Here is a 23,245-nt window from a genome sequence, read left to right as displayed (position 1 = left end):
TAATTTTTTTGTAATAGAAATTTAATTATGTATTTTTTTTTCGCACCAGGAGTGTCTTACGAAAATTAACCGTAGGACATTACTAACGTAATACCTAGGGATGATGGATCTATAGCTATACCCGCTGGTGAAAACACGAACCATGAAAGAATATTTATCCGGTTTGTAGAACTCTTGACATTGTTGCCAAACATGTCATCTAGAATTGAGGTTATGTAAACTACTTGTATACAATTCATTTTGATAGAGCTTTTGCTTAAAATAACCCTTTTTTCATTCTCTTCTTAATTAATTTTTCCCTTATACACTCATTTTTGCTTGACTCTTCAGTCTTTTTTTTCTTATTGTGCCAATTTTCATAACTTGCCTTTTTTTAATTTTCAGGTGTTATGTATGTCCACAGTATAGACAACAACCAGTATTCCCACTCCGCTTTGGCGCGAAAGTTCGCGCATATAACACGCGCAGACAGCGACGCCATTTTCTCTGGACTCCGAAAAATTTTGACGCCTCTCATTGGTCATTGGCCATTGTCATTTGTCATAGATAAATAATATAGAGGCCATTGTATTTGTTTACTTTTTGTGTATTTATAGATACAAATAAACTTTATACATTTTTTATTTCGCAATTACGTTGTATAAGTACGTCGATATGTACAAAAATAAAAACAAAAAGCCTTGCCACACTTGTGCAGCTACAAAGTGTTGTAATAATTCTAGGAAAAGTATTGTTTTCTTTCCAAAAGATGTTAATAGGTGAGTGTTAAATTAGGATTAAAATTGTGTATTACAGATGTTAAGATGTTATATTATTTATTAACGTTTCATCGTGTATTAAAAAAATGTTTGTATTTAGGCAAAAATTTGGTTAATGGCATGTGGACGAGAAGATTTATTGAATAAGGCAGAACGTTTACATAGAAGTCATCGTCTTTATGGTACTCATTTCGACAATAAGATCAAAGAATATAGACGCTTATTGATAAGATGTTTCTGAATGATATGAGAAATCGATTACAACCTTCTGCAGTTCTCACGAACTTTCCTTTAACAGAGGGCTCATCAACTTTTGATCATACTTATTCTGCAGTAGTCCAAAACATGTCTTCCAAGATGTCCTATTAATGAAGGTAAATAAAATAAATAATTAAGATGTAACACATATGTAAGCTTTCTCTTTTTCTTTTAGAAGTAGTGAAAAGTTCAGCTATGGATATAGAGAAAAATGTTAGTATTAAACATAAACCATCCACTATAACTGTACTTCAGGATATTACTATTACTCCTGGTAAAAACAACATATTCCATGGAGAACCTGAACATGTAACTACACTTCCAGTAACACCAAGTTCAACTCAAGTGTCACAACAATTATCAATAAATACTCCCCGAAAAAATGTATTATGAAGTACAGTTATACAATTAAGGAAGAAAAACCATTATTTAAAAAATAAACTTCAGAAGTTACAGTCTACAGAAAAGAAGTATATTGACAATTGAAAAATTGAAATTTTATAACCTATTTGTGTGGATATTTAATAAAAAAATGTTTAAGAATTCCATAGTTGTGAAATATGTGGCATATACTCAAAAAGTGTAACCAATTTGTGAGATACTATTGTATATTTATATTTAACGGATATGAAAATAGAACTGGCGAGACATATGGTAATCTAAAAATGCCTACTGGTGATTTTATTAACTTTATTAGTATACTTGACTGTCTCTTTCACAAGAATTTTGACATATTAGCTGTACAGCCGAATATTATTAAAACATATGTTTCTCTATTTAGTACAATAAATTTTAGCCACCCTTGTGAACAATTTCCACTAAAATATTGTAGAACTTTATTTAGCTGTGTACGTTTGTACTATTCATTAAAATTCATGAAGAGAAATTTGAAACTGAAAAACATGAAAATATAACCAAAAGAAAAAATAATAAATTGATTATTTGGAAACATCAATAAAGCATTATTTACTTATTTATAACAATATAAAAAGTCAAAATACTCTTTTTTTATTACAGTGATCAGATAATATCGATTAATAATTAATATACCTATTTAGGGGTTTTCTTCACATTATCTTATGTTTTTAGTGAGATGTAACTAAAATATCTGATCATATTCCATAAAAATGTATTGAGTATTACTTCTAATTAATTATATTGACATTAATCAAGATCAAGTAAACAACAATGTAAAATATCATTCAAAATCACATTTGAACAAAAGCAATTGTTTATAGAATAATCCATACTCCTAAATTCCTTTAGCTAATTTCTTTTCATATTCCTTTGGCATATTAATTGCAAAGCCGAATATTATTAAAATAAAATATTGTATAACTTTATTTAGCTGTGTATGTTTATAATATTCATTACAATTCATGAAGAGAAATTTCAAGACTGAAAAACATGAAAATATAACCAAAAGAAAAAATAATAAATTGATTATTTGGAAACATCAATAAAACATTATTTACTTATTTATAACAATATAAAAAGTCAAAATACTCTTTTTTTATTACAGTGATCAGATAATATCGATTAATAATTAATATACCTATTTAGGGGTTTTCTTCACATTATCTTATGTTTTTAGTGAGATGTAACTAAAATATCTGATCATATTCCATAAAAATGTATTGAGTATTACTTCTAATTAATTATATTGACATTAATCAAGATCAAGTAAACAACAATGTAAAATATCATTCAAAATCACATTTGAACAAAAGCAATTGTTTATAGAATAATCCATACTCCTAAATTCCTTTAGCTAATTTCTTTTCATATTCCTTTGGCATATTAATTGCAAAGCCGAATATTATTAAAATAAAATATTGTATAACTTTATTTAGCTGTGTATGTTTATAATATTCATTACAATTCATGAAGAGAAATTTCAAGACTGAAAAACATGAAAATATAACCAAAAGAAAAAATAATAAATTGATTATTTGGAAACATCAATAAAACATTATTTACTTGTTTATAACAATATAATAAGTCAAAATACTCTTTTTTATTACAATGAACAGATAATATCAATCAATAATTAATATACCCATTTAGGGGTTTTCTTCACATTATCTTATGTTTTTAGTGAGATATAACTAAAATATCTGATCATATTCCATAAAAATGTATTAGAGTGTTTCTTCTAATTAATTAATAATTAATTATATTGACATTAATCAAGATCAAGTAAACAAAAATGTAAAATATCATTCAAAATCACATTTGAACAAAAGCAATTAATTATAGAATAATCCATACTCCTAAATTGCTTTAGCTAATTTCTTTTCATATTCCTTCCCGTTCACTTCTTCAGAATTTACATTTCCATATATCTCATCGCAGAACTAATTATGGTTCAAATATAGGTATGATCTGACTTCTCATACATGCAAACCAGTGCTCATGAGATATAATTTGTTTAACTTCTGAAATTTTAAACTACAAAATGATACTTTGTAAACTTAATGTGTACTTGTTTTATACATGTATATTTGATTTTTATCTGTAATTGTATTTATCTACAATGTATTTTTGTCTAATTTTGACAGTGGGTCTGTCACCTTTGTTATTATTAAATAAACAAATAAATGTAATATCTAATGCAACATGTAATAATAAATGAAGTTCATTTAAAAATTTATTTTTTATTTCCACAAATACATTCTTACCATTAACAGGATGACGCTACTTTTAGCACTTTGTACGATTCGTACGTACGTCTAATGTACATCAACAAGGATTGTAAGAAAAAACTCAAAGAAAAATTGTGCTATGAAGTACAGTTATAAAATTATGGAAGGAAAACCATTATTTAAATAAAAAATTCAGAAAACATTCTGTACATTCTACAGAAAAGAAATGTGTCGATAATGTGACAATTGAAGACTACATGGCACTTACATCTAAATTTTGTCCTTCGTTAAATTTAGCTAATTTCATAAATGTTCAAATTTTACAGTCTAGAAAAAAGGCAAGAGGTAGAAGATTCAGTAATCAGTTTAAACAGGATGTCTCTTAATGTACTTCAAGGGGCCAAAAGTTTTACAAAAATGTTTTGTGTAGCAAATTTTGTTTACCCAGCCCTAATATATTATTTAAAAATAATATACCAGACAGCTACTCAAAAAGTGTAACTAATTTGTCGGCTAAAACTGTATATCAAGATGTTAATGTATATAAAAATAGAACCGGTGACACATTTGGTAATCTAAAAATCCCTACTGGTGATTCTGCTGACTTTATAAGTAGGTATACTTGACATTCTCTTTCAAAAGAATTTTGACATATTAGCTGTAAAGCCGAATATTATTAAAACATGTTTCTCGACTTAGTACCATAACTTTTAGTCACCTTTTAAACAAAGTCCACTCAAATATTGTACAACTTTATTTAACCGTGTACGTTTGTACTATTTATTAAAATTCAATAACAGAAATTTCCCTACTCAAAAATATGAAAACAAAACTAAAAGAAAAAATAATAAAATGATTATTTGGAAACATCAATAACACATTATTTAATCGTTTATATCGAAATAACAAGTCAAAATAGTCTATTACAATGAACAGGTAAGATCAATCACTAATCAATATACATATTTAGGAGTTTTGTTCACATCCTCTTGTGTTTTTAGTGAGATATAATTAAAATATATTAACTGATTTCAAACTCTGTATTTGAATTTTGAAATGAAACTTTGCATTTTATTCTACTTTATAACCATACAGCTTTAAAACTAGCATATTTATTAAAAACTGTTGCATAACTCTCCATTTGATTTTTTTTGATAGTGTTTAAGACAGTTCTGTAACAAATAGTTGTGAAACTTTAGAAAACAAAATCATAAATACAACGCAAAACAATTTTAGGTTTTTTTTTTTTTAATTTCTCGAAGAATGAAAGAGTAGCAAGAAGAGTTTTGAAATTGGTTGAAATTAAAATCAATTTTGTTAAATAAATCAAAGTCGGCTCTGTCGCGTCCATATGTGCAGGGCCAGTCCACGGTTTTCGTCCAGAAAATATGGCGTCAAGGTCACCGAATTTTGTCTAAAAAGATCAAAGGTACCGCGGTAGAGTGAGAATACTGGTTGTTATCTATACTGTGGTATGTCTTTGTTGTACCACTTTTTAAAAATCAAATAAAACCAAAAATTTTTGGACATTAGGAAAATAAAAACTATATTTTTCATTATATACAAATGTATTAAAATAAATAATTAGGATAAACTCGCAAGAAGCTCTTTTTTGGTTGTTAAAGGTTCAGTACCACAGTCGATATCCCTAAAATAAAGGTTTCATGGATTAAATAGGAATCGTATCGGCACCGTTTGTGTTTACTTGCCTCTTCATGAACACACTCAGAGTATTTTTTGTACTTTCAGGCATAAAATTCTTATTCGAAATGTGTTTGAGAACCTTCAAACAACCTTCTATATTCCAAGTCGGTTTGAAATGTTTGTCTTCGCTCTGAAAAAATAAAATAAAACAATTTTGAATTAATTGAATCTTCAGCTTATCTTATATTTTCAGATATTGTTCTGGAGCTATTTTCTTGTGGCATCTTAAAGTAGTTACTATTTTAATGGGAATAAGCCACAATTGAAGTTTAAAATAAGTTTATTGACGTTTTAATTTCCACTTCCGAAATAGTTCTCAAAATACAAACATTAATAGATTAAAGAAATTTTGTTTTTTGTTACTTGGTGAAAAATTCTTCTAATAATTTAATTTTATCTGACTCATTTATATTAACAATTCAGATATACCTTATACATTTTAAAGTAGACTACTTTAAAAGGATATTGCCAGTATTGCTGAGTTGCGTTCCTGGGACGACTTTATTGTAAGATAGTTTATTCGATTTATTCGATTTAGAACAAGTAATTTTGGCTCTATCGTATAAGGAGTTAATGATCCCCTTTTTAATATTGATATTGTGATTTGATTTTTAATTTAGATATCTGTTAGTGTGTGGGTTTTTTATGGTAAATGTTATTGTCTCTTCTTTATCGTTTGTATCATTCAGGAATGTGTCCAACAACTCTGATATATGAGGCCATATTGAGAATACATAATTTACATATCTCCACCATACTGTGGGTCCTAAATTTTGTTTAGAAATAATATTTGTTCCAAAATCTTCCATAAATATATAGGCTAATAATGTAGATAAACTAGAGCCCATTGCTAGACCAAAATTTTGTTTATAGAATTCATTATTTAGTTGAAAATAGGTATTATAAGTACATAATGTCAATAACTCCATTATAACTGATATTTATTTAGTCTTGTTCTAGTTGCCAATGTATCATCACACTCCAATTTTGTCTTGATTATATTTAAGTCTATAGGATCTGCTTCTTCTTCTTCTTCTTGATGTGCCTATCCGTTACGAATGTTGGCGATCATCATGGCAATCTTTATCTTATCTGCAGCAGCGCGGAAAAGCTGCACAGATGTTGTATTGAACCAGATTCTGAGGTTCTTTAACCAAGATGTTCTTCTTCTTCGTGGACCTCGTTTTCCAAATATTTTTCCTTGCAGGATGACTTGAAGGAGAGCATATCTGGATTCATTTCGCATATGTTCGAAGAACTGTAACTTTCGAGATTTGATGGTGGTCAGTACTTCTCGGTTCTAATTCATTCTCCTAAGGACCTCCTCATTTGTGACTCGGTCAGTCCACGGGATCTTAAGAATCTTCCGATATAGCCACATCTCAAATGCTTCGAGTTTTCAGCACATATCTTCGTTCAAGGTCCACGATTCAACACCATAAAAAAGGACAGAGAAGACGTAGCATCGCAGCATTCCTACTTTTGTATCAAGAGAGAGGTTGTAACTCTTGAAGAAGGCCCCCATCCGATTGAAGGTGGATCTAGCTTTTCCGATGCGTGCTCTAATCTCCTGGTTGTTGGTCCATTCTTCATTTATTATGGTGCCGAGGTAGTTGTAGTGCGTCACTTTTTCTACAGGGGACTGGTTGACGTAGAGTTGACCTTCTGTTATTCTTTTCTTGCTAATTATCATAGCTTTGTCTTCTTAACGTTTATATTGAGTCCATATTGTTGACTGTAACACATGATTTTGTTTATAAGAACTTGTAGGTCTTCTAAGTTGTCCACAAATACTATGGTGTCATATGTTGTTTAGCCGGTAACCATTTAGTAGAATACCTTTTTCAGTTTCGTGCAAAGCTTCACTAAATATTCTTTCAGAGTACAGATTGAAGATTCTTCTTCTTCAAGTGTCATCTCTGCGGCGAAGGTCGGCAATCATCATAGCTATTCGGACTTTTGAGACGGCTGCTCTGAAAATTTCATTTGATGTACATCCGTACCACTCTCTCAGGTTGCGCAGTCATGACATTCTACGCCTCCCTATGCTTATCTTTCCTTGGATCTTTCCCTGCATAATCAGTTTGAGTAAGGTGTATTTCTCTCCACGTGTAATATGTCCGAGATATTCCAATTTTCTTGTTTTAATTATATTTAAAATTTCTATTTCTTTATTCATCCTTCTCATAACCTCTTTGTTTGTGACGTGTTCTGTCCACGATATTTTTAGAATTCTTCTATACACCCACAGCTCGAATGATTCCAGTTTTTTCATTGATGTCGCATTCTAGGTCCAAGATTCCATTCCATAAAATAAAGTCGAATAAACATAGCACCTCGCCAACCTAACTCTTAGTTCAAATTTTAAATCCCTTGTACATAGCACTCTTCTCATTTTGTTGAAATTTGCTCTAGCCTTTTCGATTTTGATTTTGATCTCCTGAATGTAATCATTTGTGGAGTTAATCATTGTTCCCAGATATGCATATTTGTCCACTTGTTCGACGTTGGTTCCGTTTATTAGAAGATTCTCGTTATTTCTTTGAGTTTTCGATATTTTCATAAATTTCGTCTTCTTGACATTCATTGTTAGACCATACTCTTTTCCATACTCCGCTATTCTGGTCACCAGTCTCTGAAGATCTTCAATATTTTCTGCTAAGATCACAGTGTAGTCCACATATCTAATGTTGTTAATGGGAACTCCATTTACCTTTATTCCAGCTGTTTCACCCTCAAGAGCGTTTTTCAGGATCTCTTCGGAGTATGCATTAAAAAGAATTGGCGACAATACGCATCCCTGTCTCACTCCACATCTTATTTCAATTTCTTCTGACAGCTGTTCGTTAACACGTACTTCTGCTCGCTGTTTATAGTATAAATTTGATATGATCCTGAGGTCGTTGTAGTCAATCTTCTTTGATTTCAGGACATTCATTCATTGTTTATGTCGTACTTTATCGAATGCTTTATTATAGTCAATAAAACATACGTATATATCTTGATTGACTTCCAGGCATCTTTGTATCAGTATATTAAGTGAAAAAAGAGCTTCACGCGTTCCTAGGCCTTTGCGAAAACCAAATTGTGTATCATTAACGGCTATGTCCAGTTTGTGATATATTCGGTTACGGATGACTTTTAGTAGTAACTTTAGCACATGAGACTTTCAAGCTAATGGTGCGGTAATCGCTGCATTCTCTGGCGTTTTTCTTTTTGGGGAGACAAATAAAAATCGACTTTAACCACTCTTTGGGTAATACGCCTGAACTATAAATTTGGTTCAAGAGTGTCACTAAAACATCAATGTGCTTCTAATCTAGAATTTTTAGGATTTCTATAGAAAGCATGTCAGGTCCAGGGCTTTTCAATGAAGAGTGGGAAAGATTGAAGATTAGAGGAGACAAAATTCAGCCTTGCCTCACTCCACGCATGATTTCCACATAGTCAGTGTGTTCACCTTTAACTCTGAGATTTGCTGTCTGATTCCAGTAGAGACTTCTAATTATTTTCAGATCTTGGTTGTTAATTCCTGTTTCTTTTAGTATTTGGATCATCTTGGCGTGCTGTACTCGACCAAACGCTTTCTCGTAATCAACCAGACATGCGTATACGTCGCAGTTGACGTCTCTGCATCTCTGGAATAAGACTTGTACTGAGAACAAAGCCTCTCTAGTACCAACAGCATTTGTGAACCCGAACTGGTTGGGGGAAATTTGACTTTCACACAGCTTGTAGATTCTCTTATGAATTATCTTTAGAAACAATTTTAGGAGATGACTCATGAGGCTTATAGTACGGTAATCTTCGTATTTTTTGGCTCCTGGTTTTTTTGGAAGTGCAATAAACTCAGATTTTAGACATTCTGTTGGTATTTCTCCAGAGTTGTATATGTTGTTGAATATCTTTGCGATTATTGCTATTGATTCGTTGTCCATTAGTTTGAGTAGTTCTGCTTGTATATTATCAGGGCCTGCGCTTTGCCATCCTTTAACTGTGTTATTGCGGAATAAACTTCCTGCTGTAATATTCTTGGTCCATCATTTACCTCTTCTTCTGCTTAACCTTTTTAATAGAAGAAGTTAATAAAAGGAAAATAGCACGATTAGTAAGTCAGTAACATATCGAGCATACATAATTTATGTTTTTAAGAGTAAACTAAATTTAAGACCAAATACTTATCATGTCGGGATAGTTTTATGAGGTTTTTTACTTGTTTTTTTCCTCATTATTTACTATGGAATCACTAACAGGAGAATTTTACTGTCATCATGGCATGTGGTTGTCATTTTAAAGACGTGCTATGATTTTTCTGACGGATATTCACAAGTTTAAGTTGATTAAGCTCAGCAATATTGGCAATATCATTTTAAAGTTGTCTACTTTAATTGCCACTATAAATTAAATTATTAGAAGAATTTTTGACCAAGTAACAAAAAACAAAATTTGTTTAATTTATTAATGTTTGTATTTTGAGAACGATTTACGAAATGGAAATTGAAACGTCAATAAACTTATTTTAAACTTCAATTGTGGCTTATTCCCATTAAAATAGTAATTGTATTTTCAGAATTTTCTTTTGCTTTAAGTGATGAAAAATAGATAGAGACCCATGATCCCAAGTATGTATGAATATTTACCTTAATCAATCCAAGGCTGACTAGAATTGAATTGTTGACAATAGACAGTTTGTCAGATTTTTCCGCCCAGCTGAATAACTCTTTATACAATCTTTCAGAACATTCTGTTGAACTGTCTGCTACTTCTGATTTTGTATTGTCACTTAATGCAGATACTTTCATCATTATCCTTATATATTCATCAATAGATATATCCTCGTTTTTCTAGAAAATGTAGATCATATTGAAATTATAAACAATACTGTATATTAGGGACTAGGAGTCATTAAAAAGTTGTTTCATAGCCAATCACAATGAGTGTGTTTTTTTATTAATAAAACTTGAAGTCCATTCCATCACAAAATCTTCATTCTGGATCGTATGTTATTATCATAAATTTATTTAAATCTGGTGAATGTGTATAAGAAGGCCTATACACATTCACCATGCTGGTGATAACTAAGTTATCAACAGCATAAATGGATAACCTTAGTTATCAGCAACAAAAATGGTTCACAGACTATAAAACTGGTCATACATCGATTGTGTGACTAACTTGAAGATTTACAAACAAATTTTCAAAAAAATACACAAATATGTTGGTATGATCAAGAGTGCATGCGATTGAGATATAAGTTAGTGATGAGAAGGTGACGAACGATCCGTTCACAAAGATCTGATCTTTTCAAAGACCCGTGATTGATACAATCACATCATAGTATGTGACCCTATCGTTCGAATGACCCTATGAATCATTCCTATGAATGACGCTGTCTAGTGTTTACGAAACGAAGTGTGTGATTGCGACACGTTGCTCGGCCAAATTAATGCTGAACCGCGAACCGCAAAGGATCGTTCAAACGCTAGTTTCAGTTTCCCAGAACGACGAAACCCTTACGCTGCAAAACTGTAAAATTATATACATTCGAATTGTCGAGTCAATAGTCCCGTAGTCTGTTCTATTTATAAATTTATAGGAAATAAAATCCATTTTAAATGCTGCATTATCATTCATTCATGAACATAACAATATGGAATTTGTAATTTTACTTAACTTTTTCAAGTATTTTTTTTATAAAATCCGTAAACTAATTTTCGAAACCAAATTCAGAATTTCGCTTTAATCTGTGCCTTCTAAGAACTGCAAGGCAAAACAGACGTTGATGAAGATGTTATTATGAAAGATTTATTTTCACGTTCAGAGCGACTGCGAAAGCCGTTCTGATGAGGCCTATTAGGGCGCATTTCGATGCGCATCGCCCCGCCTCGAATTTTCCCATTGGCTCTTGACCTGGGAATCCCTATTTATCGCTCGAACAGCACATATAAATATTGGCGATTTACAGGTCAGCCAGTCCCTTACGGGCTCTCCGAGAGCTTAGTGCTCTTGGGGCGCTGCTTCCTGCTGTTCCAATTATACTCTGTGGCTGAGATATTATTCCACTACAATCTGATGCTTTATTTCGACTTGGCGTATCTTTGTCATGTAAGAAATATCTTGTCTTTTTCAAGACAAGCCATCAGAAGATAAATATTTTCCAAGTCCATAACCCGGAAATGGACTTAAGTAGAGGAGCTCTTGACTGTATATTCGAAGCCCTCTACAGAACACCCGGAGACAACAGAAGGTGTATAGACCCTTATTTGTTTCCCCGAGGTGACAAACCAACGTGGACAGTTATTGCACCAAAAATGTTAATGTCCTTAGGATCGATCTAATTGAGAGCAATAACCGGCCACGTGATGCACATGACCGGTTTTTGCTCTCAAGGCAGAGGAAGGTATAACCTCACATTTTCCCCGTTTGTAAAGTGCAGTGTGTATATCGCTCCACGAAAATGGCTAGTTTTTCTGAGTTTTCCAGTGAAAGTGATCTATACCATGACTCCGATAATAGTGATGATGACCCACATTATGTAATGGAAAAAGTAAGTGGCAACAAAAGAAGCAAAAAGTATTAAGTATAATAAATCATTAAATAATGTCGGTTCTGTTACATGATTTAAACGACAATAACAAAGAACATATTTTTATAAGTTTTAAAAATAATTATAAAATAATACTCATATAAAAACGTGATTGCAGATAGAGATATGAGCAAAGATAGTGGTTCAGGTTTAAATTGGGGATGTATTCTAAAGCACGTAACTGCTATCGAATCAAACGATAACTCAAGCAGCACAACTGATAAAGGTAAGTGATTTAGTTTAGTTTTCTATCTATGCACCACATTTATATATTATGTTTTATTGTAGATGAAAGTGCAGAAACGAGCTTAGAAGAAAAGACTAAGAAACGCAAGCGTACTCACAAGCTTGGAAAAAATAGTAGAAATTTGCAAAGAAATTATGGAAAAGTAGTAGGGGTAAAACCATTAAAGCAAAGTAACAAGTGGGTCTAGAATAGAATAGAATAGAAATATGCTTTATTGTCACTGAAAATTGAACAATTTTATGGACAAAGCTTACAATAAAAAAAAATAATAAAAATAACAATTAAAACTTACTAAAATTACATAAATCGTCAATATCACTAAATTGCAAATTGCATTATAAAACCTGTTGCTGCATATGCTACCCAAATATATATATATATATATATATATATATATATATATATATATATATATATATATATATATATATATATATATATATATATATATAAACTACTTTGACTAGATGTGAGTGTCATAGCCAGTGCTTTGAAAAACCTATGGAAATGGAGAAAGATGTAATATTTACAGCATTTTATGCAATGGGAGATAACAACATTCAAGATAATTACTTAGGGTCGTTCATAGATGTAAGAAATGTCTCTAGAAGGAGAAAAAACTAGCGTTCGTGAAACGACGAAGTATTCTTATTGCTAAAGTGTTAAAATGGGTACAAAATCTGGAGAAATGTGCCACTCATAATTTTATAACTTACATGCGGTTCACAAATCACGAGTATTGAAAATTGCACAGTCAAGAGCTTCTGGTGTGTAGCTCGAAATGATGCCCGTGGTAAACACCATAATCGACCACACACACACAGATGAAAAATATTGTGAAATAGATTGACGAACCATAAGTTTTCTAGTCCGTGAATCACTGAAATGTCCAAAAAATATACGAACTTTATTTTAAAAAATATTATCCCAATAAAATATTATTGTCTGTTAAAAAGGATAACACCTACAGTTATGTATGATTACTATTATAGTTATTTCACAGAACATTTTAATTTGTTGAAAACTTGTGATCTGTTGAAAATACAACTTGATGTTGGTTCTATGAACGAACTTAAGCACCAGCTGAACATTCAAAAAGAAGTTCATCTTCGGAAAGTCCAAGCGTTCTACAAAGATTTGAAAGAAAAAACAAATGGCGCGAATTGACGAAACTGTAGAGAGTATTTGTTTCGTTTACCAGCAAAATTTGCTATTTCCTGTTTTGCCTATGGGGGAAATATTTTAAGCTAGCCAGATCTGGGTTTACAACCAGCTTTTTTACTTGTTTCAATAATAAACAGTTGCGAAGAAAGGCTCCATAGAAACTGTATCATTTTGTGCCATTTCACACAAAAGTAGTATATGTTACTGTTCTTCATATACTTCATATATTTACTGACAACTGCGGGGGACTGAACAAATGCTGTTATAATCCATTTCCTTTCAACTTTAGTCAAGAACAGAAGATTTTCAAACATAGCATATCATTTAGCCGAGCCAGGTCACAGCTTCTTACCATGTGACTAAGATTTTGCACAAATTGAAAAAAAGAAGGATAACAAAGAAATTGTGTATTTATCCGAAGAATGGTATTTGTTAGTTGAAAGCTGTGGTAAAAAGTTAGCTGTGAAACATGTAACACAGTGTTTGATTTCAAGACATATCCCAAGCCTTTTTTTTTAAATCCTCTGTGGTTAAAAAACGCCCTTTTACTTTATCGAAATATATATTATTTATATATGATTCTGCTTCCCCTGTGGATATTTTACTTTCCAGTTTATTAATTTCACAATACATATACAGGTTCAAATATATAAATAAGTATATATTTCAGTAACTGAACCACATAATCCTCCCTCTGCAATGACATATGCTTTAAATAACAGATCAGGAACAATTATTGACCTAACCGGAGCTCTTCTGCCTTATAAGGAAAAGATACTACTGAAATTAGCAAAATATGATAGCATTATGTCTTTAGTGAACAAATATGTTCCCCTTGTTGCCAAACATGTTATGATACAATTAAATGAGCAGATCCCACTTGTGAAAAAAATGATGATTCTGATGGGAGTGTTTTACACTGTCCCATTTTATTTTATTTTTGATTTTCTGTGTTATTACAGTGATAGTATAATAGAATATATTATTGTATTACATACTTTGTTCTTAGGTTAGTTCTGTTATACCCAATAAAAAAGATTTTTTGCAAAAACACCGTATTTCTACTATTTTTTCACACAATATTTCTTATTTTGGTGTCAATAACCATCTATGTGCAACATTTAACTTCAACTTTAAAAAAAAACCAAAGTGAACATATACATACATATTGCTAGAAAAGATGAGTTTTTGGTTATAGTACTAATGCAAAATAATAAAAATCACATTATTTCAACTATAACTAAATGACGAGTTTTTTTCATTTTTCTCAAAACTATGCAATGTGCATGTGGACAGTTGTTGCACCAAGCCCTTCAATTAAACTTCACTACTTGCCAAAAAGTCAATCAATTATTGGAGAATACTACTCACATCTTTACCAGACAAAAGAAAATGTCCAAAAGAAAAGGTATGAAGTATATACTTTAGGCCCATACTTTTTCTTTTGTTCAAAAAATGATAACTTATACAAAATACAAATTCTGTCTCTCTTCAATCCTGACAACCAGAGGGAGTAGTGGTCATTGTGATGTCTTGTATCTCTGTCTTTGGTCATTTCTTTTAACTCATGCATAGGTTATTTTGCATAATCTTGTAATTTGATCGATCTATCTTGTTGGAGATCTTGCTCGTGATCTTCAGCCTTCTACCTTTCTTTGGATAATAAGTCTTTCCATGTTTTCTGTGTCTGCTTTCGTAACGTGTTCAAAGTATTTTAATTGTTGGAGATGGACTTTGCTGCATAGCTATTGGCTGACTTTTAGCAAATATAATATTAATACAAATACAAACACGAATTATTATAGCAATATTACCTTTGCCTCCGTAACAATAGTATCTATCCGGTTGGATCCTAAAGAAAGAAAATTACTAGCACTTGGTGTTTCAATAAACTCTCTAATAGTGAAGTTTTGTTTTAAAGGAGAAGGAACAGCTATGACATCTTCATTTATATCTGATTTTTCATCATTTTCAGTTTCACCTTCTTCACTACATTCTTCCTCCTCCTCATCCTCTTCATCTACATCTTCATCTTCACTTTCATCCTCTGATTCATTGTCTTCTAAACTGCCAAGGACATTGAATTTTCCTGTATCACAAACACAGATTAATCAGAAATGTAAGTATTTCTTTTGGATTATACGAAACTAGGAAAAGGATATATAAATATAGAAAAATATCACTAGCAAATAGAATGATAAAAGGGGGGTTGGAAGAAGGAAAGAAATAGAACAGAAGAAAAAGAAAACAATGTAAATTGAGATAAAGGTAGAGAAAGATAAAAAAGAAAATATATGAAAATGGAAAGGAGAGATGGAAAGAAAAAATAGAAAAAAATAGAAAAAAGGAGATAACAGAAAAGCAAATTAAGAACTGAACTGGAAAGGTTGGAGATAAGTTAAAGTATGAAGGGAGAAAGGAAAGGCAAAATAGAAAATTAAATGAACTGAGCTGGAGGTGTCAAAGACCATGTGAAGCGAAAAAGGGCAAGTAAGATAGAAAATGAAATAGACAGAACATCAGGGATATGTATTATTCTGAAGCTATTTTCTTGTGGCATTTTAAAGTAATTACTATTTAAATGGGAATAAACCGCAATTAAAGGTTAAAGTAAGTTTATTGACATTTCAATTTCCACTTCGGATCTTGTTCTCCAAATACAAGCATTAGTTAAACAAATTTTGTTTTTTTGTTACTTGGTGAAAAATTCTTCTAATAATTTAATTTTATCTGACTCATTTATATTGACAATTCAGACATACATTATACATTTTAAAGTAGACAACTTTAAAATGATATTGCCAATATTGTTGAGTTGCGTTCCTGGGATGACTTTACTTGTAAAGTTCATTTGATTACATGAAATCAACTTTAACTTGAGAATATCCGTCAGAAAAGATCATAGCATGTAATTCGTCTTTAAAAAGACAACCACACGCCATGATGACAGTAAAACTCTCCTGTTAGTGATTCCATAGTAAATCATGAGGGAAAAACCAGGAAAAAACATCATAATACTATCCCGACATGGTAAGTATTTGGTCGTACATTTAGTTTACTTTCAATAAACACCAAATTCTAATTTCATATGTCTGTTATTTAAAAAACATAAATGATGTATCCTCGATATGTTACTGACTTACTAATACTGGTATTTTCCTTTTAATAACTTCCTCTTTTAATAAGGGTAACCAGATCCTACTACATTCTGCTGAGGAATTTGTGACACAATTGGTCTCATTTAGCATAATTAGAGCCGCTTCTTTAATTTTTCTCTTTTTACCATCCGCTTCGTTTAGGCCTATACTTGAATCGTTCCATTGAACCCTATGTTTATTTTCCCATATGTGTTTACATATTTGAGATCTATCAAATTCTCTATTTTTAATATACGATTGATGTTCACTTATTCTAACATTTAATGGCCTTGATGTTTCACCTAAATAAAACTGATCGCATTCACAAGGTATTTTATAAATACAATTCTTTGTCCTTTCTTGTTCATTGTTAGGTTTGGTTTTAGACAAAATAAATCTCAATGTGTTTGTTGTTTTGAATGTTGTTGAAATGTTGAATTTATTTCCTATCCTTTTAAGTTTTTCTGATAATCCTTTTATGTATGGTATTGTTATTTTCCTCATATTATTCCTTGTGTATGTTGTAGATCTTGTTCTAAAGCTATGCTCTGTAGTTGTTCTGTTCTATTCGGTTGATTGTTGAAAATTCCTTATTTATAAACGATAAAGGATACTTATTTTTTAATAAAACAGATGTTAACAAATGTTTTTCCTCCAAGAACGAATTTTCGTTAGAACAAGCAATCTTGTCTCTATCATATAAGGATTTAATGATTCCCTTTTTAATAATAATATGATTTGATTTGAAATTTAAATATCTGTTGGTGTGTGTTGGTTTTCTATACACCTTAGTCTCATATGCAGTATCATTCTTAGAGATTAAAACATCCAGGAAAGATAGTGTGTTATTATATTCCTTTTCCATGGTAAATGTTAATGTCTCTTCTTTATCATTCTCAATATGGCCTCATGAAATCAGATTCAAGTACAGTCCTAAAAGAAACGGATGGTAAAAAGAGAAAAATCGAAGAAGCTCTAATTATGCTAAATGAGACCAATTGTGTTGCTAATTCCTCGGCAGAATGTAGTAGGATCTGACTACCCATATTAAAAGAAGAAGTTATTAAAAGGAAAATACCAGTATTAGTAAGTCAGTCGAGGATACATCATTTATGTTTTTTAAATAACAAACATATAAAATCAGAATTAGGTGTTTATTGAAAGTAAACTAAATGTACGACCAAATACTTACCATGTTGGGATAGTATTATGAGGTTGTTTCCTGGTTTTTCCCTCATAATTTACTATGGAATCACTAACAGGAGAATTTTACTGTCATTATAGCATGTGGTTGTCTTTTTAAGGACGAATTACATGCTGTGATTTTTTCACAACTCAACAATATTGGTAATATCATTTTAAAGTTGTCTACTTTAAAATGTATAATGTATGTCTGAATTATCAATTTAAATGAGTCAGATAAAATTAAATTATTAGACGAATTTTTCACCAAGTAACAAAAAAACAAAATTTGTTTAATTTACTAATGTTTGTATTTTGAGAATGATTCTGAAGTGGAAATTGAAATGTCAATAAACTTACTTTAACCTTTAATTGTGGCTTATTCCCATTTAAATAGTAATTACTTTATCAGGGATATGAGCAAGAACAGCAAATATATCTAAGAGTATAGGTCCTAATCTAGAAAGAAAGAAAGAGAAGAAGTGATATAGATGGGATGTGTTGGAGAAGGAGAGAAGGAAAATAAATAAAATAATCCAATGAGGGAAAGAGAAACATACATAGAAAAAAGTGAGGACAAAAAAGAAAAAGATAAATAAAAAGCTGTATATCTGTATTTTACTTACCAATTTCTTTCAATTTATTTTCAATCAGTTCTTTTCCTTTCGTACCAAATTGATTACCATCAATAATCAGAGTCTTTAATTTACTTTTATTAGCCATTGCATCTACAATTTCCAACCCTCCTTGTTTCTTTATTTCATTAAATCCCAAATTTACCTCTTCCAAATTAATATGAGAATCCTTTAGTGCATCACTCAACAGCATAGCACCTTTTGTTTTTAATAAGCAATCACCGAAGTTGAGCTCTCTTAGTTTTTGGTTGTTGGCTAGAGCTGCTGCAATTGCTTCTGCACCTTTTGGACCAATGGTGTTGTCATTTAAGTTGAGAATTTGAAGATTTGTGTTTACTGCGAAGGCATCAGAAAGTGCTGATATACCTTGATGGTAGATTCCATTTTGAGGCATAGCTATTTCTTCTAAAGTTCCTATTAGCTGCAAAAATGTTTGAAATATTTTACCTTAAAATATAATAAGAAATAGTACTGAAACAATGCACAACCAAGAATAACATGCACGAAAAACTATGGGAAAAATTTACTACATAATTATTACCTTGAATACTGCAGCAAGTGCCTTAGCCCCATCATTTTCAAGACGATTTCTACCAGCAATAAAAACTTTAAGGACCAAAGGCTTTCCATTTTTTTTACTATATTGATAACAATCAGTCAGAGCAGAAGCCAATAACTTTCCACCTGTTATTCCTAATCCATTATTGTTGAGACGCAATTCTTCAAGAGCAAAGCAGGAAGAACTTCTAATTAGTGATGCTAAACCTTCCACTCCAATTGGTCCAAAAGCATTGTCACTGAGGTCAAGTTCTGTAAGACGAGCTCCTGCTGTTACCAAACCATCTCCTAAATATTGCTAAAAATTCAAAAACAGAAAAGAAGATATAAATTATTCAATATATTCATTCAATTGTACTACATTATTCAGTCCAAAATGTTAATTATAAATAAAAATTCTTAACAGGTGTATTTATACTTAATTAGTTGTTACAATTATTCTTTACCAGTGCTTTTGGAATTTCAGTTTTCATTCTGCCTGTAAACATATCCTTCCATAAGGCCCGTTTAAACTCAGGGTGCTTTTCTAAAGATTTGGCAATTTCCTTGGAAGCATCTACTCCAAGTGTATTGCCTTCCATATTAAGAAATTGGAGGTTGGAGCAACCATCAATTTCTTTGGTAACTTGTTTAGCTAAAAATAATATACGTTAGTCGATTTGTTATCACAATCACATTTTTTACTTACCATCTTCTTCCGTGTTTAATTTTAGAGATTTTCCAGCAAAACTAACACCACTATCACTAACACGGGCATTTTCCAAAATAGCGGCTATTGAATCAACATTAAAATCAGACATTGTGTATATTTTTATAATATCAATAAATTAAAGTTGACAATACTTGGTTTTTTTAAACTTAATGTGGTTGCGACCAAAACGATCGTTAACTTTTTGAAAATGATGTAATTTTTATGTTTCAAGGGAAACAATGCCTTATGTCAATAGTCGTTAAAATCGCCACAACTTTAGGTTAAGCCTATTTGACAATTCTTCTGACAATTCGGCTTATTATGATAGTATTTAGACTTTTCATATATGGATCTGGAGCCACTAATGATTTTATTCTTATTTGAATATACCTACATTTATAATATTTTCGCATATTTTGATATATTTATAAAATGAATTTTTACGGATCTAACCATAATATAAATTGACCAATTGTTTTCCATAATGTGAAATGAAAGAGAGGAAGACTGATGACCGGCCTTAACCTCATTCTTTCATATCGGAAAATAACGAATTTTTCAAACCGATAAGTACCCAAATATGCTGTGAGAAAAAGAAAATGTTGGAAGAAGTTATTGGGACCATTAATCTTATTAAAACAATAATCAATTATGGACTGTACTTCAGTTTTAAAACGGGTCAATTTTTAGTGTTCATTTTGAACTGCCTATTAAGTAATTTAAATATCGTACTGAAGAATATCAGTGTTCTGTTTGTTATTATATTTGAATCGTTTACGGTGTTTCTGCAAGACATTTTTCAAGGAATTCAAGTGACTGTAGATATTTTAGGACAAATATGGGAAACAATAAGCTTTGGTTTTTCATCAGTAATTCTCAGCGTGACTAACATTCTTTATAAAGTAATTTCTGTGATATGTAGGATATATGAATTATTAATCGACTCTACATTTAGTTTTTATACGCTAATTATTGCTCTATTTCAATTAATTAAGCATTTTATAGTGTTGTTTGGAGCCGGAGTATGGTTTGTAATCACACTAATTCCATTTTCAATAATCAGTTTACTCAATTTATTTGCTAGTGCCATAAAAAGTGTTCTACAAAATATTTACGACACAATAGTAACCACTGTTATAGGTTTAAATGATTGCTTAAGGAATATTTATGTTTTTGTGACTGATGTTCCTGTGGAATCTGCAGTAGGTTTGATTGTTGCGGGATGTCTAATATATGTAATCACACAGTTTAATGTAGCAATATATCTGTATTCCAGACGTGTATATTTAAATTTACTTAGTAGATTTAGAAGACCATTTGTACCACCTGTTGTCCAAAGACAAACTATTAGAAATGAAAGAAATTATCTTAGGTTACCTTTGAACAGAAGACCTCAGATTAGAAGAAGTTTTGTTCCAGAAGCTATACCAAATATGCCAAATAAAAATGATAATACAGTTGATGAAAGGTATTGTGTAATATGCCAAGAGCGTAATAAATGTATTCTGGTGCTGCCATGTAAGCATGTATGCATGTGTATGGAGTGCAATGCTCAATTACAGTTGTACAATACTACATGTCCAATTTGTAGGAATGATATTGAAAGTACTATGAAAATATTTGTATAATTTGATAATATATAATGTATTTACAATAATTTTTATTATAATAAAGTTTTATATGTGTATATTTAAAATACCTAATAAACTTTTTTCTTATTTATTTCACACTTATCGATTTATTGCTAATGTGCAATTTCATCATCATCATCATAAGTGGCTCGACAATCCGTTGTGGATCTTGGCCTGCTCACAAAGAAGTCGCCACTCCTGTCGATTCCTGGCAACTTCCCTCCATCTTCTAACCCCTAGAATCTGTAGGTCTTCTTCCACATCATCAATCCATCTCATTCGTGGTCGTCCTCTGCTTCTTGTGCCCTCTGGTTGTGAAAATGTTAATGCCTTCGTGTATTCGTGATCTGACATCCTTGCAATGTGTCCAGCCCATCTAAGTCTCTGCACTTTAACGAATTTCACAATATCTGGATCGGTGTATAACTGATACAGTTCAAAGTTGTATCTTCGACGCCATAGCCCATTTTCATTTACGGCCTCAAAAATCTTTCTAAGAATTTTTCTCTCAAAAATACCAAGAAGTCATCATTTTGAGATAAGATCCACGTTTCAGCCCCATATATCAAAACTGGTCTTATTAAGGTCCTGTATATATTAAGCTTTAGTGCACGTTTTATATTTTTATTTTTTAAATGTCTCCGGAGGCCGTGAACAGTTCTGTTTGCTATTGCTATGCGTCTTTTTATTTCGTCGCTTGTCGTGTTTGTTGCGTTTACTAGCGTTTAATGTGCAATTTAAGGAACTTTAAAACAAAATACTGTGTTGTTAAATTGTTTTGTTCAGTGGAAATTCCATGGAAATGGAGAACTGGTAGAGAAAATATGACTGTTACAAGCTTGTAAAAATAGTGAAACATGTTGAATATAATGTTTTATAGATAAAGTCTACAGCTACTAAGAAACTGTATAACTCTAATGGTCAAGCTCATTTTTCAATAAAATAATTTCACCAATGGCATTTAATAATATGAAGCATATACTAAAAATGAGAACAAAATAAGAAAAACGATCATATATTTTTATAGCCCATACATTTAAAAGAAACTGATTTTGCACTACACAATATGAAAAATACATCTGGATATCATAGCATTCAGTACACATGCGTTCATTCAAATACTGATGAGATTTGAACACATAATGAAAGTATTGAAGCATTTAAAAAAATTATCATTGTGCCTATTCTGAAACCCTATACAAATCTGGATGAAAGCGAATTTTATAAACTGCTTAATTTACTACCAAGCATATTAAAAATATTTGAAAGGATTTTAGGAAACATATTTTAATTGTGGTTAAATAATATAAAGGCCTTTTCTCAAAATCATTATGGTTTTAAAAAATTTCTGAGTCTGGTGATGATGTATTTTTATCACAATGGCTTCATTATTTCTTGATATAAAAGGGGCTTATGATTAGAGATTGCAATTGCTGGATCCAGCATAGCTGGATCTGCAAACGTGTCAAATTGGAAATAAGTTACTTCATGTTTTCATTGGCCTCTTTATTCAAAGCAGTGAGTCTGCAACTTGCCATTCTATCGCGCTAGCAGGTAGGACGTGCCACAAGTGCGATTGAACTGCAAAATCGCGTCGCCCTCTCTCTAGACTGCACCACCTACGCCTACCCATTGAGTCTTAGACCTCTTCTACTTGTCTAATTTTTAGTTGACTTTCTGCTCTCGCCAGTAAAAGTGTTTCCACGCCTAAGAAGTGCATCTCTCAATCTGCTGTACTGCTGTGTGTGTTGTTTGGAAACTGAATGGTAAGTAATTTGACTAAATATCTAATAATTTAGCATAATTTATGATTAGAATATCACTTCATGATTTATGTAAGTTAATTAAATAAGGAGCATCAGTCAATAGTAAACGCTTCCTTCTTAACTATCAACACTGATCTTGTCACAGTGCGAGTGCGATATTTTACAAAAATATTTATTTTTGCTAATTTTACAGCAATTTTTCGCCAACAGCCTTTTTTCTTGCGGTGGACATGATCTAGGTCTAGCTTCATCTAAAATCAAAAAGTCAACAATTTTCTTGTAG

At 31.3% G+C, this 23,245-nt stretch overlaps 2 protein-coding genes and 1 long non-coding RNA gene across 3 annotated transcripts; 2 read left to right on the top strand and 1 right to left on the bottom strand.

Annotated features, from left to right (window-relative positions):
• The first annotated feature begins 404 nt into the window (after nt 1-404).
• On the top strand, nt 405-3,705 carry LOC140445277 (uncharacterized). The gene is made up of 3 exons (XR_011951379.1): nt 405-758; nt 859-1,132; nt 1,192-3,705. It is a non-coding gene; the product is annotated as an uncharacterized lncRNA (long non-coding RNA).
• Nucleotides 3,706-5,181: 1,476 nt separating this feature from the next.
• LOC140445276 (ran GTPase-activating protein 1-like) lies at nt 5,182-19,855 on the bottom strand. The gene is made up of 8 exons (XM_072537201.1): nt 19,563-19,855; nt 19,321-19,508; nt 18,858-19,172; nt 18,308-18,737; nt 15,177-15,451; nt 10,006-10,209; nt 5,371-5,495; nt 5,182-5,309 (listed from the first exon to the last, which is right to left on the bottom strand). The coding sequence occupies exons 1-8, from the start codon at nt 19,672-19,674 to the stop codon at nt 5,246-5,248; spliced, it is 1,713 nt and encodes a 570-aa protein (XP_072393302.1). The 5' UTR covers nt 19,675-19,855; the 3' UTR covers nt 5,182-5,245.
• A 226-nt stretch (nt 19,856-20,081) lies between these two features.
• Nucleotides 20,082-21,262, top strand: LOC140446320 (uncharacterized). Its single transcript, XM_072538861.1, has one exon. The coding sequence runs from the start codon at nt 20,165-20,167 to the stop codon at nt 21,191-21,193; it is 1,029 nt and encodes a 342-aa protein (XP_072394962.1). The 5' UTR covers nt 20,082-20,164; the 3' UTR covers nt 21,194-21,262.
• The last annotated feature ends 1,983 nt before the right edge of the window (nt 21,263-23,245 follow it).

Source organism: Diabrotica undecimpunctata, chromosome 7 (assembly GCF_040954645.1).
Source record: "Diabrotica undecimpunctata isolate CICGRU chromosome 7, icDiaUnde3, whole genome shotgun sequence".
NCBI lineage: Eukaryota > Metazoa > Arthropoda > Insecta > Coleoptera > Chrysomelidae > Diabrotica > Diabrotica undecimpunctata.
The sequence above is the reverse complement of the archived record's forward strand: the minus strand, read 5'-3'. Positions and strand labels throughout refer to the sequence as shown.